Consider the following 16,867-nt stretch of genomic DNA (forward strand, 5'->3'; position numbering starts at 1 on the left):
GTTTGGGTCAGTCAGTCTCGAGCGAGTTTTGAAAAGAGCTGCTCACATCAGGAACTCGAACAGATTAAAGCTTCAGCGGCGTCTCCTCAGAAAGAGAAAATCCTCGGGACGACCTCACGGTTTACAGACGTGGAGCAGAGGGAGGTTGTTGTTCGGTAGCTCTGAGCTTGTTGTTGCTTTGCAGCTCAACGATTTCCTGTTGTAGGTTGTCAGACACGTCAGCTGCTTCCACATTAAACAGCATAGCAAAAATGTTCAGTTCCCTTTGTGTGCTTCTCATGCTCTGACACCTCCTAACGCCTGAAAGACATTTACGAACTGACACATGCAGACGATCACACCAGGCCGAGTTCTGAGATCCTGGTTCTGTGAAAACCGAGCGTTAACTTTTCCGAAGAGCGTTTCTCCTCGGAACTCATCTAGTTTAGCCGCATGTTTCCAACCGAAGCTCGAGACTGGCCTACGAATATAGCCTTAGCAAAGTCTTCTCAAAAACTGTTATTTATCTGAAGTAGCCCAACAAATCTATAACTTTAATTTGGAGGATTTGCATGGCTCGCTGCAAGATGGTAAATTTGATCTGCAAGCTGCACAGGCCTCCAGACACGCAAGGTTGAACTTGAGAGAGGTGCAGAGGTTTTCTAAGCCTGCACACTGAAGAACATCAATTGAATTGTGTTAGAAGGTCATGCTTTTTATGTCATTTCAGATTTGTATTCTTGTTTGTCCACATCACTTTAAAGCTGTTAGAGCTGCACCCAAATCTGCTGTAAACCTAAATATCCTTCATGTATAACAATGCTTCTTCTGTCAAACACAGAACTAACATGTTTTACTGTTGTGAACAAAATAACTGAGTCATTTCCCAGCACAACAAGTCGAGCATCTTATCGGGCGCACTTGCTTATGCTGCTCGTAATCGACCTGATCCCCCTGATTGGACCCAGAGGAAGTTCCCAGTCATGTAGAAAGTCCTGCACAACAGAAACCAGCTGGAAATCATGTTAATACTGCACAGTGTGTGTTATTATGTTTGTGCATCAGGTAGCAGCTTTGTGTTGTGTTTTTTTATTTTATTTTCGATAACATTCAATTCCGTTAATTTCTCTATTTTCTTTGGGAAAGCTTTACATTTTCACACTGGTGCAGGAAGAACTCAAACTATTTTACTGAAGTAAAAGTACAAACAAATAGACAAAAATGTGTTCACATAAAAGTCAAAGTACAAGCGAGTAAACGCACTTGCTTTTTAAAAGTAAAAGTACATGCAGAGTGTAGCCGATCATTTTAAAAATATGAAGAAAAAACAAACAATGTAAGCATGTAATATAACATTTTTTAAATGTAGTGGGTAGAATGTACAGATATTTGCTGATGTATGTTATGGAGTCAAAGTGAAAAGTACTAGAAAATAAATCAGTAACTAAGTAAATGTCCTTTGTTACATCCCACCACTGCATCCTCTTGATGCCATTGTTCACACGAGGTGAAATGTGGACTGAATTCATAGAAATTAAAGCATTAATAACATCACTGCAGTCACAGAAAAGGTGAGAAGACTGTAATAAAAGAATCTGTAATAATCATGTTTCATCAGCAGCAGCAGCGAGCAGAGAAGAGAGAGCAGCGTTTTCACGGTCTCATCAATATCGTCATCGTTGGAGCGCGGCATGAATATTTGTCTTCTAATCTGGGATTAGAGCCAGAGGATCAAACTGTGATCAGCAGGGAGGAGGACAGATAAATGCAGAGGACGATGGAGGGAGAGGAAGTGAAGGAATGAGTGAAAACAGGAGACAAAACAACAAGGGATCTCACGTGTCAGTGAACATATATGAATAAATATATATTAGCTGTGTGTGTGTGTGTGTGTGTGTGTGTGTGTGCGTGTGCTTGTGTTTCATTGGCAGGGTTTACTGTGGCCGTGTCCGGCTGTGCTGCAATCTGTTTGCCCTCCCTCTGTGTCCGTGGTTACAGAGAAGCTCCACATGTGGCCCGACACGCCTTTAATCTCCTGTGCTGGCGGGCGATTGGTGCTGATGATGTTGTTCTCTGAGCTCGTTTGCTCCTTTTCAGGTTCGATGGTAGATTCTTAGAAAACAATCCTGTTGTTTTACAATCTGCTGGAGGGTTTAAATGTCGGAGGCGTTATGTTTTCAGTTCGTCCGTCTGTCCTGTGACATTTACACGACATCTCAAGAGCAACTGCAGGGAACGTCTTCGAATCTGGTCCAGATGTTTCAGTCAGACTCAAAGAAGATAACCGACATGATGTTTGCGGTTGTGTTTTCATGGTGACAGCGAGCTCCACCAATCAGAGACACCGAGACTACACCTGAGGATTATGGGTTAATATCATACAGATTTATGGCTTCTACAGGATCATATAACATCTTAGTTTATAACAACAAGGGGAGAGGTTAGTTTAGTTCCTGGAGGTCGATGTCATGCTCGTGGTCACGATACAGGCGAACACACACACGTCAGTTGTGTACGTCAACCGGCTCATAGACTTTATCTTGGTTAATGTGTCACTGGTTTCATTTTGCTTCAGTCCCATAAAAGTTGCCCTTTTGAAAATTAAAACCCAAACGATCACAGACCAGAACTCACAACTAGCTTCATGTTATTTATCACGCTGCTCTTTCTGTGATGTGGCGTCATTCCAGTGGGAACACAGAGCCCACAGTGACACACACACACACACACACACACACACACATAGTAACACTGTTCAATCAGAGACAGGCTGCGATGTCTTCATTGCCACGTGATGTGTGTCCCTGTGTCTCTGTGTGTGTGTGTGTGTGTGTGTGTGTGTGTGTGTGTTCACTCATTGTTTCCCTCTGTGCAGCAGTGGATTATTTTGATTGACAGATGTCAGAGTTGTAAACTTGTTTCTGTTATTGAAACATTTGCTCATTCCAGCCTCACATACATTTTCATTTTCCTTTCACAGAGGAGGTGACGTCATGTGACTCGTGTCAGTCACGCGGGTTCAGACCCAGACGACATCTCATCAGGCGAACAGCCACAAAATCAAATATTCATACACATTGTTGTTTTTTTTAAACATTTTCATGAATTGATTTTGAATATTTGTTGACATGGTGCGGCTGCTGTTTATCATGCACATACATCCACATGGTGGCTGCCACACACACACACACATGAATATGTCATGTTGGTATTGCTATGGCAACTGGGACTTTCACTGTATTAGCTGGAAATTAATGGGATGCCATGTTTTTATCTGCTCACAGGAATATTGTCATTCTACCTCCAGCGTTTCCTTCATACAAGACTCACGTGTTTCCCCTGCTGGCTGAGGACATACACTACATGTATGAATTAGCATACTGACAATATTGATAAACTTCCGTCTGTGCTGCAGAATGGAGTTAGTGTCACGCTGCTGAGCCACATGCTTCCCAGCAGCCGGACCAGGGAAACACTATTGAATCAAGCACCTGAGGCATTATGATGCTTTGGGTGTAAAGCTGGATATTTGTCAGCTGATAATCAAACACTGGCGGTTTGATTAGCTTATCATAAATACTGTAAACAGGAGAAAACAACGAGCCTGGCTTTGTTTGGTAATAAATAGACGTTTACAACCACAAATCCATGTTTTTACATTTCGGAAATTAAACCCGTGTTAATTATTGACTTGTTAGAGGAGCTTGTAGGCAGGTTTATGGGATATGAAGAGATGCAGGCTTTAAAAAATGCTGTAAAATATTGTAAATACGATATGAAATGATATGATGTGATGTGTTCTGGTGTCTCAACTGTTATTCGTGCTCTGTGGCTTCACGTGCCACGAGCTGCAACATCCGATTTGAGCTTATGTAATTTTACCATTATTGCTAAATATCAACACTAAACTTCTGCTTCCTGTGGCTTCCTACAGATTAACCGACCTGTCAGGTTCCCTCACAGACGGACCAGTGAACTATAAATACAAGACCAAATGCACTTGGCTAATAGAAGGATAGTAAGTATCAGTGTTTTGTTTTTCCCCCTCATCCCATCATTATTCATCTTACTTAGTTCCACTTGGTTAAAAACAGCAATCTTCCCTTTTCTCTTTTTTCCCTACGTGTTGCTCGGGGGTGTCGGATAAAGAGAGCTTTATTACTGTGCAAATAAAAGGAGTTATTGTGCTCCACAGTTGCTTTGTGCACATTAACTGCACAGAAAAGCAGCTCAGCACACACACTGATGGCTAAGTAATCATATCTTGAGTCCTGCATGTGGTTTGTTCTGCTGCTGTCGACATGTGACGCCTGCTCGCTCTAAGTGTAACGTATAGAACGGTGCACAACCCTGTGACAGCCACAAACACACAACTGCAGAAAAACAACATCATGTGAACAGCAAATTATTTTCTTTAGGGTTTTCCCTGTAATGTGTCCTCAGGAATGTTAGATTGGCTTCGGGGGCGAAGAACTGAAGAAGCTCATTATCTCCCGGGAAACGTTAAAGGACAAGCTGTGGTTCAGGAACATATTAAAAAAGATGATTAAAAATATTTTTAGTCGTACTAGCAGCATTTCTAGGAGACAACAAATGGGCCAATTTCTGACGCCCCATTGTGACAAACCACTGAAGGGCTTTAAAAACCAGATGGATTACTGTGACATTTGCTGTAGATATTTATGCCGCCTGAGAAAAGAATAGCTGCTGGTGAGTTAGTGCTCGACCAACAGGTCAACATCTCCACATGAAGCTACACAGGACATCATCCATCACTCTCACATGTGCACTGCAGCATTTCTGCTTCTCTGTCTCTTCCTGTCACTTGTCAGTAACAACATGCGTCTGCACCACAGCCTGAGATTCATCTTCTTTAATACGACAGAGTATTAGGGTCAGTTACAGAAAAAGCATCTTGTTACTTTATACTTTTGTACAAGTTTCCAAAGTTACAAAATACTGTCTCATCATCTCCACATCATCATAAGTATCAGGCCTTTGAAAAGATTGTGTTAGAAACTATTGTGAAGAAAGAACCACAGGGACTTTGTATAGTGGTCGACTGTGAGGTTATCGTTGGTTACATCTGCAAGCTGAAAATAATCTGATTTAATATTTTGGATCCAGAAGGAGAGAAACCCCAGAAACCACCGGTTCTCCATGCTGGTTATTCCTTAAAATATTAATTTTGTCTTTATTCCTGCAATATTATGACTTTTGTCTCATTAAATTACTACTTTATATTATACAATTTTTTTTATTCTATTGCCTTTCTTTTGTATTTTTGTATTCTCTTGTCTACCTTAGTCTGACCTGCCTGCGGCTGTAGAAACTGAATTTCCCCGGTTTGTGGATCAATAAAGTTTTATCTCATCTTATCTCATCTTTACTCTCTTTAGATTTTTCTTCTTCAATATGGCCCTAATACTCAGTTTTTTCAGAATCCGAGGTTATCCAGCTTTTGACAAAACAACTGTGTATTTAACTGTGCACAACCTGATCTACTCAAATTTGGTTCTTTGCTTTGGACTTGGAGCGACACTGTGTAACGCTCGCTGAGCAACAGGGTTTATTTTTGTTCGATAAGAGGAGGTGCAGACATGGCGTCATCTTTATTTACAGTCTGTGAGGTAAAAACACTGATTGCAGTATTTGGGAGACGTGTTCTTAAGAGAAGGACACACTCCACGACGACTTCACCACAGCACAAAAGGTTTACTGAGGCTCGAGCATGAAACAATTTATGATCATAACTGCAGAATTCATAAAGTGCATCATAAAAGTGAGGATCCCGTGAAGTAATATATATTCATCAATTTTGTTTTTGTCATGTCTATCTCCTCCGTGTTCTCAGTCCTAATGCAGCACTCAGGCTGCGCTTCAATCACTTTGCCACCGAGTGCAGCTGGGACCACATGTACGTCTACGACGGAGACTCCATTTACGCCCCTTTGATTGCCGTCTTCAGGTAGGCACCTGCTATTCTGAAAAGGAGCGAGGCTGCGGGGGTGGAGGGTGGAGTGGGGGGGGTTATGGAAATGATTCAGATGGCCTTTGGCAAAGCTTCAAAAGCGCCAACAAATCTGCACTTGTGCTGTCAAATGAATCCACGCGCAGGCAAACAATGGGCCTCGTAATTACCATCGTGCAGCATTACCACGATAATAGAAAGAAAATATTGCAATTACTCACATCAGCCCTGAAAACCTCCTCTTTGTCTGGAGCCTCATTGCATGTATGTTCTCCCCTCACAGGACGAGCTATAAGCCTGCGGGTGGCGTCTCTTTCATTTGACACAAGTTCATTGAAAACACTAATAAACCTGGATTTGCAAACCTCCCACTTTCTCCTGGGCTCCGCGGAGGTTTATCTCCTGTTGAGAGTTTAGTTGCTCCCACGATACGAGGCGACTAATTAGGTCTAATGCAGGAAAGAAAAGGATTTGGGTTTTTTAATAAACACAGCTGAGACTGGTTGAGTGTTATTATTTCCAGTAATCTTGCATTATTCAGTATAGATTGGTTGGAGAAAAAAAACCAAACAGCTGTAGATGTGGCAGGGAGGAGGTTTTGACTCTGAATCATTGTGGGAGAGGGTGGATTTGCATTGCATTTATTAAAGTGCATGGCTCTCATGAGAAATAGACAGGATGGACAAACAACCCCCCCACACTGAAAAACCTCATCAAAATAAATAAAAACGAGATCTGCTCTGCGACGTTATTCCACTTTAAAGCTAATCACGTCCCTTTTTTTAGCAGCGTTCCTGAAATGGACTCATTTCATCGTAAAGCTTTCAGACCAGCGTTGATAAAATACAGCTGCATTATAAAATACTTTTTATTATTAGTATTTGACTCCTTCTCTCTCTCTGTCTCTCTCTCTCTTTCCATTCCTCAGCGGTCTTGTCGTAGCAGAGAGCGGCGGCAATGAGACGGTGCCAGAGGTAGTGACGACCTCCGGCTACGCTCTGCTTCACTTCTTCAGCGACGCGGCGTACAACCTGACCGGCTTCACCATCACCTACTCGTATGTGTGATTGTCCGTCAGCTCCCTCAGTGTCGGGGCCTAACGACGAACACTGACCTGGAGATAGAGCTTTAGAGAGGATGGGTTTCATTTGGAGGTTTAATCGAAGTTAAAACAAAAGTGTTAAGTCTCCGATGATCTAGATTTTCTATACTAACAATGGATGAAATGACTTTAACCTTTCACGGTGGCCACCTTTCCTACGTAGCAGTGGGGGAGGGAACATGAACGTATTTTCAAGCTTGCGAACATGGCGGCAATCAAATTCAAGATTTGTTAATACTTTTATTTCACAAGAATATTTCCCTCTTTTCTTACACATACGTTGGTGAAACTTCTTGTAGATTTTATTCAGCAGAAGAGATTTTGTTTTCGGGACAAACCAAAGACTTTGCAGAGCAGCCATCTGCTTTCGGTTGTCACAGCACAGCCGGTCTTAAAACTGCAGGAGGGTGCACGTTGTTTGTGAGATCTTCTGGTTTCCCAGGTTGGAAATTCAGGCCAAAAAAAACCTACCGGCCCCTTCGGGTGAGGGCGTGGAGGCAACTCTTGGAACAGCTACTTAAAGTATCGGATGACCGTCAGAAAAACCTCGTTCAAGATAAAATAGTTTGAGAAACATCAGGGAGACGAACGCTCGAATGCTTGAAATCATCAGACTAATGTTTATCATGTGTAATAAATCCCTGGGTTTTGTTTCCTCACGTCCTCGAGAGTCGCTCGTGTAGAAACAGTTTTGGTTTAGACGACGTCACCTCCGACACAAACCAGGCTGCTTTATGACACCATGAGGAAATGAATGATATGTGGTTGGCTGCGCACTGAGGACAGTTAGTACAGTCACACAGCCTCAAGGCTTTTATAGCAAACACACACAAGGACACGCTAACACACACACACACACACACACTGAGGGGAGGTTAAGGTTGCCATGACGACCATCTTGTCACATCAGCAAATCAGCTCAACTAAAGGATTGAGGAAGACTTTTCTGCCTCTGGTCCTTGACTCCTCTTTTTCCACCTGTCTGCCTCTTTCAGCTTCTGCTGCTACGACAGATAATCATGTGATCATGATGTAATTCATGCTCCAAGGTCTAAATGTCTCGTGATCTCATGTTGTAAAAATCCGTGTCTCTCTCTCTCGTCTTTAGTAGAAAGGTGATTTTATGCATGGTTAAAGAAATGCCTTACGGTACTTTAGGGACTCAACGCCTTTTCATTTAATCTATAGTCATTTGACCCATTGTCTAAATAAAAATATTGCTTGGTAGAGCTTTAAATAATTTAATGCGAGAATTTGAATGCAAAGAAGCCATTTTAATGACCTCAGTTAGGATAAATGAAGCCATGTGGGTATGTAAATGAATATGAGTCCACTCACAGTCACATTCTCTCAGTTTAACCTTGAAGAACTTCCTGGACTTCCTGTCTAATTGTGTCTCCCTCAGGATAAACTCGTGTCCCAACAACTGTTCGGGCCACGGCAGATGCAGCACGGCCAACCTGGCCTCTGGTCGCGTGTACTGCGAGTGCGAGGACTACTGGAAAGGAGACGCCTGCGACATCCCGTACTGCAGAGACAACTGTGGCAGCCCGGACCACGGCTACTGTGACCTGACCGGAGAGAAGCTCTGCGTCTGCAACGACAGCTGGCAAGGTAACGGAGCAGGGACGAAGGTGCGGGACGGAATTTTGTAGGGAAATTAGAACAAGAACAAGGACGAACTGAGGGAGGCTGTAGAGAGACCTCACTCTGTTGCAGCCAGTATGGAAATATATGGTTCTGTGGCCTGGAGAGAATGGATTTTGTGTTATTCTAGGTTAAATATGGACGACACCATCGACTGTATATGGACGAGGCGTTTCCACGTCCTCCCGCTGTACGAAAATGCAGCTAAAATATCTTGTATATACGGCTGCTGCCATCTTGTGCTCATGACGTCATTTGGTCATGAACGCTTGAACATACATCAGTATATTAGGAACTACCGTGTTTGTGAAAGAAATATTCATATATGTTTCTATTTTTATCTATATTGTATGTAAAGAACTATTATTCTTTTTATTTTTATTATTAGTCAATCATGACGGTAAACCCCCATTTTGATAGTCTCCAATAAGGAATTAAAACCAAAGGCGGCCACTAGAGGGCGATCAAGAGGATTTGGCTTCACTTTTGGGAACTGTCCTGTCGGCCATCTTTTTATACAGTCTGCACCCGAGTGTTTCAACAGAACTTTGATGGACATGTGATGCTCATACAATATATAAGTATTGCTTATACTTACAGTCTAATCAAGGTGTTTAAGTTTCAACCGAGTCAATGTTTACAGGCACATTTAAAGTCCAGTGTGATGAACCTTCACTTGATCATCGGTCATAACGACAAATGTTATTTATCTTCGAAACAGAAACCACATTTCCCGTGATGCTCGTCATCATCAGGATCTGTTTTGTTATTAACGTGAAAAGGGAAAGAAAGAGAACGTGACAGAGGGAGGAGCAGTCGTCTTCCTGTTTACACTCATATTGTTATTTTTTATGTTATAACAAAAAAAGATGTAATATCCTGGGAAATCTGAGTGGAGCCGAATATATGAGGCCTCATTATTTCTTTATGTTTCATTTGTGAGCTGCTCTCGAAGCAACTTTATGATCCGTGACATCCTAGTTTCTGATTGACAATAAATTCCACACTTGTTTTCTCCATTTTAAAAAACAAAGAATATTTCTTGATGCAACCAGATGTTATTGAAAACTCCATAAAAACCAAAATATAAAAAAAGAAATGTTGTCATTCGCTGAAAGTTTTATTATTTGACTAATTTGTACTTTTTTAAATATTTGTTTGTTCTATTTCTTTCTTATTATTGTATTTTGGCATCAATTGTCTTTTCTTCATTTTTTTTTTATTAGGTTTCATAGTGAGTGAAATCCTTACTGGTTTGGTGACGTCCATAGAAGCGTGGGATCATGGGAGATCATTTCAGTCAGCTTCTTCCTCTTCGAAATCGTTCAATGTTAATAGTCCTGGAGGTTTTTATGAGGAGCCGAAGATCCCTAGAGATCCTATCTTCTCTAAGACAAACCAATAACTTTGAAATATTGTGTAAAATATCAACTAAAGTAGTAAAATAAAAAATCAGCATTTCCCCAACGTTGTCCGGCGCAGACATGGCGTCTTGTATGGGCCGCGAGCAGCGCTGCAGCTGAGAGTTGCTCAGATAGTTTCTCTGATAACTTGAGACCCAGAGATTCAGAAGCTTTTAATTATGAGCGGAATAATCTACAAAGGTCTTCAATCGTAATAGGTTATCTGAACTTACTTATATGATGCAGTAAAAACCCTTTTAAAGAGGTTTTATTTGCAAAACCATCGTTTCTTCAACGCTGTTCGGCCGGATTCAGGAAGCGTTAACGTTTGGTCCGTTTGTTTCTCTCATAACTTTAATATTCGGAAGTAAAATTACATTATTATAGTATATATATTAAAATATATACTTCAAATCACCAGGTTCTATAAAGTTAAATCTTCAAATGTCGTTTCAAACTGAATGAAAAGTAAATTTGTTCAACCTCGACGCTGACGCATGTGCAAAGGGGGCGTGGCGTCACAGACAGGTGATTTAATGTGTTTGAATTTTTACCAGTTTTTAGATAAAGTGAGAAAACAACTCAACGTAAAGTTTATATACATCATTATAGTTTCTATATGTTTTTAAAGACCTTTAGAAAAGTCACATATCAAACCTCTATAATAAAGTTTGAATTAACTCACTGGACAAATATAGAGATATATTTAAATAGTGATGCCCCAAATTAATGTAATAAATGACGATGGTTTTTAAACTTTATTTTTTCTTAACGTTAAATACTACATTGGGAAATTTTGAAATTCTATTGATGAAAATATTGAATTATCTTCTGTCCTGCAGTTTGTGTCCAGCTGTCAAATGTAAATATTAAATCACAACGTGAAGCTGTTTAAACTGTAACCGCACCAGACGTCGTATTCAGATGAGAAGGTGAAGCTGTGCCCTCTCTTGGAAAAACAGTGTAAGCACAAATAGAAACACTGTGAAATGAGTGGAGTCACTTTCAACCCCTGAAATATCCATTTTAATGCTGTTTTACATAATTATAGCTACATTAAAATGAAGAACCTGGAATATTTGTACATTTCTGAAAATAGTTTTCATCAATATATTATTCAAAATGCTACTTTTACCTTCACCAATTGATTTTTGGCATGAAATTCAAAATCTATGGAGTCTTAATTGTCTCTCAGAAGACGTGTGAGGATAAATAAAAGAATAAATAGCAGCACCGAATGCAATCATCTGAAATTTTGAAGCGTTAAACGATGAATGTATGTATCTGTGATTTGTTTGAAATGAAAACGTTCGGGACACAGACACATATTAGAGCCTCGATAGTGAATCACAGTGTCAGTGTGCAATAGTTACGCACATTAACTGAATATGTACACAAATTCAGAACCACATTTCAACTTATGATTATCTCATAGATGCACAGATGATTCCTTCACGTCTTTATCCCATGAAATGAATATTTATTTGTCTCCTAACCAAGAAAATGAAGGTTATACATTTATTATAAGTGATGTGAGTATAGATTAAATGGGATTATTAAAATATTATTAACAATATTTACAGGATAGTGATTGAATTTAGCTAATAATCTCGACCCGATCAAATATAAAAATCAGCAGGTAAAGACGTGTGTGTGTGTGTGTGTGTGTGTGTGTGTGTGTGTGTGTGTGTGTGTGATAATGAATCAGGTGAGCGCAGTCGACTGAGACACTGCAGGTAATAAAGCTGCTGGTCGCCACAGCAACCGCCGTCTCACAGCAGAATATATGTTTTTGTGTTAATGAAAGGAGGATGTTCTGCCATTTGTCCTCCTCTGCTCTTCCCTCTATCCCTCCTCTCTCATCCTCATCCTCCTCCCTGTCATCCTCTATCCCTCTCTGCTCTTCCCTCCATCCCTCCTCCTCTGCTCATCCCTCTATCCCTCCTCTCTGCTCATCCCTCTATCCCTCCTCCTCTGCTCATCCCTCTATCCCTCCTCTCTGCTCATCCCTCTATCCCTCCTCTCTGCTCATCCCTCTATCCCTCCTCTCTGCTCTTCCCTCCATCCCTCCTCTCTGCTCATCCCTCATCCTCCCTCTCTGCTCTTCCCTCCATCCCTCCTCCTCTGCTCATCCCTCTATCCCTCCTCTCTGCTCTTCCTCCATCCCTCCTCTCTGCTCATCCCTCCTCTCTGCTCTTCCTCCATCCCTCCTCTCTGCTCATCCCTCCATCCCTCCTCTCTGCCTCCCTCCTCTCTGCTCATCCCTCCATCCCTCCTCCTCTGCTCATCCCTCCATCCCTCCTCTCTGCTCATCCCTTCATCCCTCCATCCCTCCATCCCTCCTCTCTGCTCTTCCCTCCATCCCTCCTCTCTGCTCATCCTTCATCCCTCCATCCCTCCTCTCTGCTCTTCCCTCCATCCCTCCTCCTCTGCTCATCCCTCCATCCCTCCTCTCTGCTCATCCCTCCATCCCTCCTCCTCTGCTCATCCCTCTATCCCTCCTCTCTGCTCTTCCCTCCATCCCTCCTCCTCTGCTCATCCCTCTATCCCTCCTCTCTGCTCTTCCCTCCATCCCTCCTCCTCTGCTCATCCCTCTATCCCTCCTCTCTGCTCCCTCCTCTCTTCCTCCATCCCTCCTCCTCTGCTCATCCCTCTATCCCTCCTCTCTGCTCATCCCTCCTTCCCTCTATCCCTCCTCTCTGCTCTTCCTCCATCCCTCCTCCTCTGCTCATCCTCTATCCCTCCTCTCTGCTCATCCCTCCTTCCCTCCATCCCTCCTCTCTGCTCATCCCTCCTCTCTGCTCATCCCTCCATCCCTCCTCTCTGCTCATCCCTCCTCAGAGACGTGCAGTTCAGTGAATCAGTGTCTTTCACTCTTTGTTTCTACTCATGTTTGCATATCGCTCTCGTTTGTTTCCTGCTGAATACTAACCACTGATCTGTATGGGGGCAAAATGGTGGCAATATTATTTGTGTGTGTGTGTTTGTGGGTGTGTGGAGAGTTGTGTAACTGTGTCTCACTCTGTTTGTGCCTATTCAGATTTCTAATCCTTTAAAATATCTGTATTGAGGCTTGTTCATGTGTTGACGAACCTGTAGATGTAGACAATTGAAAATTGGATTTTTAAAAATATGAATGTTCATATAACATATAACATATTACATATATCAATTAAAAAGATGTTTATCCTGTTTATTTGGGGGTAATAATATAATTTAGCATTTGTTTGGAGTCAGTGTGTCACATGACAAATTAAATATTCATATTCATATAAAATAGAGAACACACTCAAATGAAAATAGCTGTATCCATATTATTTAGGGTGGCAATTATATCTGATTTGGAGTCAGTGGGTTATTGTGTCTATTAAAAACAATCCAGTTCCTAATCAAACAGGAATTTATTGATGGTCCCTGATATCCAACCTAAAACTAACTTTACCATTTGACTATCTGTTTTTTATCTGATGAACAAGTGAACATGTGGCACATGAAGAAAAGTTGAGTCAAAGCTGAATTAACTCAATAACCACATATCCTGCTTCACACAGGCCCCAGATCTGTTTTATAAAACCAGTAGGGGGCGCCAAAGTCACAAAATGAATTCTACTCAGAATACTTCTCATTCCTTTGATGATCTCATCTTTATCTTTTTGTTTTGGCTGTGGTTTCTAACTACCGTATGTTTGAGGCTATTGAAAGACATAATTTAAATCAGATGTGTCTCTTCTTCCTCTCTCCTCTTCCTCAGGTCCAGACTGTTCTCTGTCTGTTCCGTCCACCGAGGCCTTCTGGACGCTGCCCAGCGTCAAGCCGTCAGCGCAGTCGTCGGGTCGAGCGTCCCATCAGGCGCTGCTGCACTCTGGGCTCATGTGGGTGGTGGGGGGTTACTCCTTCAACTACTCCAACTACCACATGGTTCTCAAGTAAGTGTCGCTCCTGTGAAACTGGAGTCAGGGTCCGAATTCATCCTCAGAAAACACATACAAACATGAATTTGTTCTTTGATAACCAACCGACTTTTCTGACATCAAAACATTTGGACTTTTCAAACACAGACGTATTTCGAGTCATTTTGAATTGCTTTTCCAGTTCCGCGTCCCCAGGTGCGTGACGGCTGCCTCGCATTGACTCATGCAAACACGCACGACACCAGTGTCAAATAAATATCTGTAAATATAGGAAATCACTCAAATAACTCACCTGAGAATCATCGTGTTTTTAAACCGTCTTCAGTATTAAAGTTCTGTGCATGTATGGGAACATTGTAAACAAGATACTTCTAATGTTGCTAATGTGGCAAAACGTGCTAATGTAAGTAAGCTTCTCCTGCATCTTATAGAGCCCAAACCTTTGTTACACTTCAGTGAGCAAAGTCGACTGTAAGTGTAATTTAACTTTTTCATCATCGGTGTTGAAATCTCTTCTCTCCGTGCAGCTACAACCTGGAGAGCAGTACGTGGGATGCGGTGCCTGTGAGCAGCGGCCCTCTCCACAGATACGGACACTCGCTGGCTCTGCACCAGGTAACACAGCTGAGGCTCTCACTCTTAAAGTAACACACACTAATACAGCTCAGTGTGATTGATCCCAGGCAAGTTCAGGACTTCTACGTTTTAATAAATAAAATGCTGCAGTTGGAAGTTTCATATTTGAGGTTATTTATTTTTTTATCAGAGCTTAGGACTGTTTTGAATGAACCGTTGTTCAACATGTTTGATTTTTTCACTGTTGGTGAAACAAAAACAGGCGATGTTGAGCCTCCGTCTTTTTTTTTTCACGTTGAATAAAAGATAAAATAATCCACGAATTACTCGTCTTTATGAAGTCATACAATAATAACTTTATAAAGGCTTTTCTCTGCGGTGAAATCGACTCATTTCACATGATTTAAAGAACGTTGTGAAAGAAAAGGCCCCTCAGTCACTTTACCTGTGAAGACATGACCTGAATCATCCGGCCGTCCCTCTGTAGATCCGTCACGTCACAGTTCGCAGCATCACATGATGCGTCACTGTCCAGATTCTGGGCCGCCTGCTCTTTGTGTGGAGGAAGTGGTTTAGTGAAGGACGGCAGAGAGAATGAAGACAAATGTGTGTTCCTCCGTAACGATGCAGAGATCTGAGCCAGAGGAGGTCACAGTGTCCGACTGGAGATTTGTTGGAGGCAGTAACTCCGACTTGTTTACGGCTCTGGCAGCTCCGAGTTCAATCTCCCACAGAAGAAGGTTTGAGAGGAATCACTTTGTCTCCTTCTCTTGAAACGTCTGAGACGACGGCAGAAAGCAGAACATGCATGTTTCATTCTGATCTCAGGGAGACTCTTCACCTCTCACCCCCGGATCACTCTAATGAGACTCGTGTTGAAGCTGCTGCTCTGCTGACACTGATCTAAATGCTCCATCGCTGCAGATGTGGAGTAAAAGTTTAGATTAAAGAGGGTTTAAGGATGCTGTTGCTAAATTACCATGTGTCATGCAAAGCTCTGCCTCTTAGATTTCTGACGTTTTGGCCCCAGATCCTCTTTTAAAATCCTGGAGCAGAGGTCTGTTCTCTGCTGACTCAGCAATTTATTTTTAAGTACCTTTTAAAGATGTTCTGTTATCGCAGAGCGTCTCCTGCAATAACTTAAACTTTAATTCACTTTCACAACTGTTGTCATTTAGTTCTGATGGTTTTGTGACCTACTTGTTTTAATTGCTGCCTTGTGAAGCACTTTGTAATCTGGATTATTTAAAGATTATGTTTATATGTAAATTTATGTAAAAGGTGTCGCTTGAGATGAAACTTGTTCATAAAGTTTAAGAAGTTAAAATGTGCAGGTCTGATCATTGGGCAGCCGAGCTAAGCTCTGTGTCTTTGTTCACTGATATGAAAAAATAAAATGAACAAGGCAGAAAAGGTTCATATTTATATTTAACATTAAAAAAATTCAAGTTCTATATATTTGTTTATAGTTATTTGTAATAAGGTTTATGGTCAAACTGTAAAAAAATCCAACCTCAATTACATTTATTTGTCAACATCTTAGGAAGTATTGACAAAATTGTTATAATTCATGTATTGGCTGATATATCTGATATTGGTCACAGCATTGGTTCTGGTCTCATCTCTCAAAATATCAAACTCTCCAAAGGCTCATTTATGCTTCGTCCTTATTTTCAGGGTCCTGTGATATACATGACGATACACACACTCCATGATGAACTTCTTAGCCTTGTATTTAAAGTATCACACGCTGACCTCTCTGTGTTTCTCCTCCTGCAGGACGACATCTACATGTTTGGCGGGAAGCTTGAATCCGGACCCGCCAACGTGACCGACGAGCTGTGGGCCTTCAACATCCCCCGACGCACCTGGTCACCACGGAAACCCGCCCTGCCTCCTCCCTACGCCCTGGAGGGACACACCGCCCACGTGGTGGAGCTGTCCGCCGGCGAGGCGGTGATGCTCATCTTCTTCGGCTACTCGCCGGTTTACAGCTACATCAACAAAGTTCAGGAGTACAACATCAGTGAGTTCACCTGCTGACGACGTAACACAACTCTTTGTGAAGTGATTTTCATTTGGAATAAGATCCGTATCTCACCCTGATCCCAGAGAAGAATGTGCAGATGCAATTGTAATTTGTACTTTAGTTTTGTCGCACTTACTTGGATCCTTCCTGTTGGTCCTTATATTGTAGAGTACTTATATATCAGTCTTTATATACAGTCTATGGTCCTAACCCTCCATGTACAGATACACAGCTGCTGCGTGTTGCTTA

At 41.8% G+C, this 16,867-nt stretch overlaps 1 protein-coding gene across 2 annotated transcripts in view; it reads left to right on the forward strand.

The window, feature by feature from the left end:
• atrnl1a (attractin-like 1a) overlaps positions 1–16,867 on the forward strand; it is a 176,279-nt gene that overhangs the window by 16,727 nt on the left and 142,685 nt on the right. For both annotated transcript variants that reach the window (XM_035173062.2, XM_035173063.2), the window contains exons 2-8: positions 3,914–3,997; positions 5,834–5,947; positions 6,879–7,007; positions 8,458–8,666; positions 13,854–14,028; positions 14,541–14,628; positions 16,369–16,615. In XM_035173062.2, coding sequence (XP_035028953.2) covers positions 3,914–3,997; positions 5,834–5,947; positions 6,879–7,007; positions 8,458–8,666; positions 13,854–14,028; positions 14,541–14,628; positions 16,369–16,615 — 1,046 coding nt within the window. The remainder of the gene's footprint in view (positions 1–3,913; positions 3,998–5,833; positions 5,948–6,878; positions 7,008–8,457; positions 8,667–13,853; positions 14,029–14,540; positions 14,629–16,368; positions 16,616–16,867) is intronic.

The sequence above is a fragment of the Hippoglossus stenolepis genome, chromosome 12 (genome assembly GCF_022539355.2).
Source record: "Hippoglossus stenolepis isolate QCI-W04-F060 chromosome 12, HSTE1.2, whole genome shotgun sequence".
NCBI classification, from domain to species: domain Eukaryota; kingdom Metazoa; phylum Chordata; class Actinopteri; order Pleuronectiformes; family Pleuronectidae; genus Hippoglossus; species Hippoglossus stenolepis.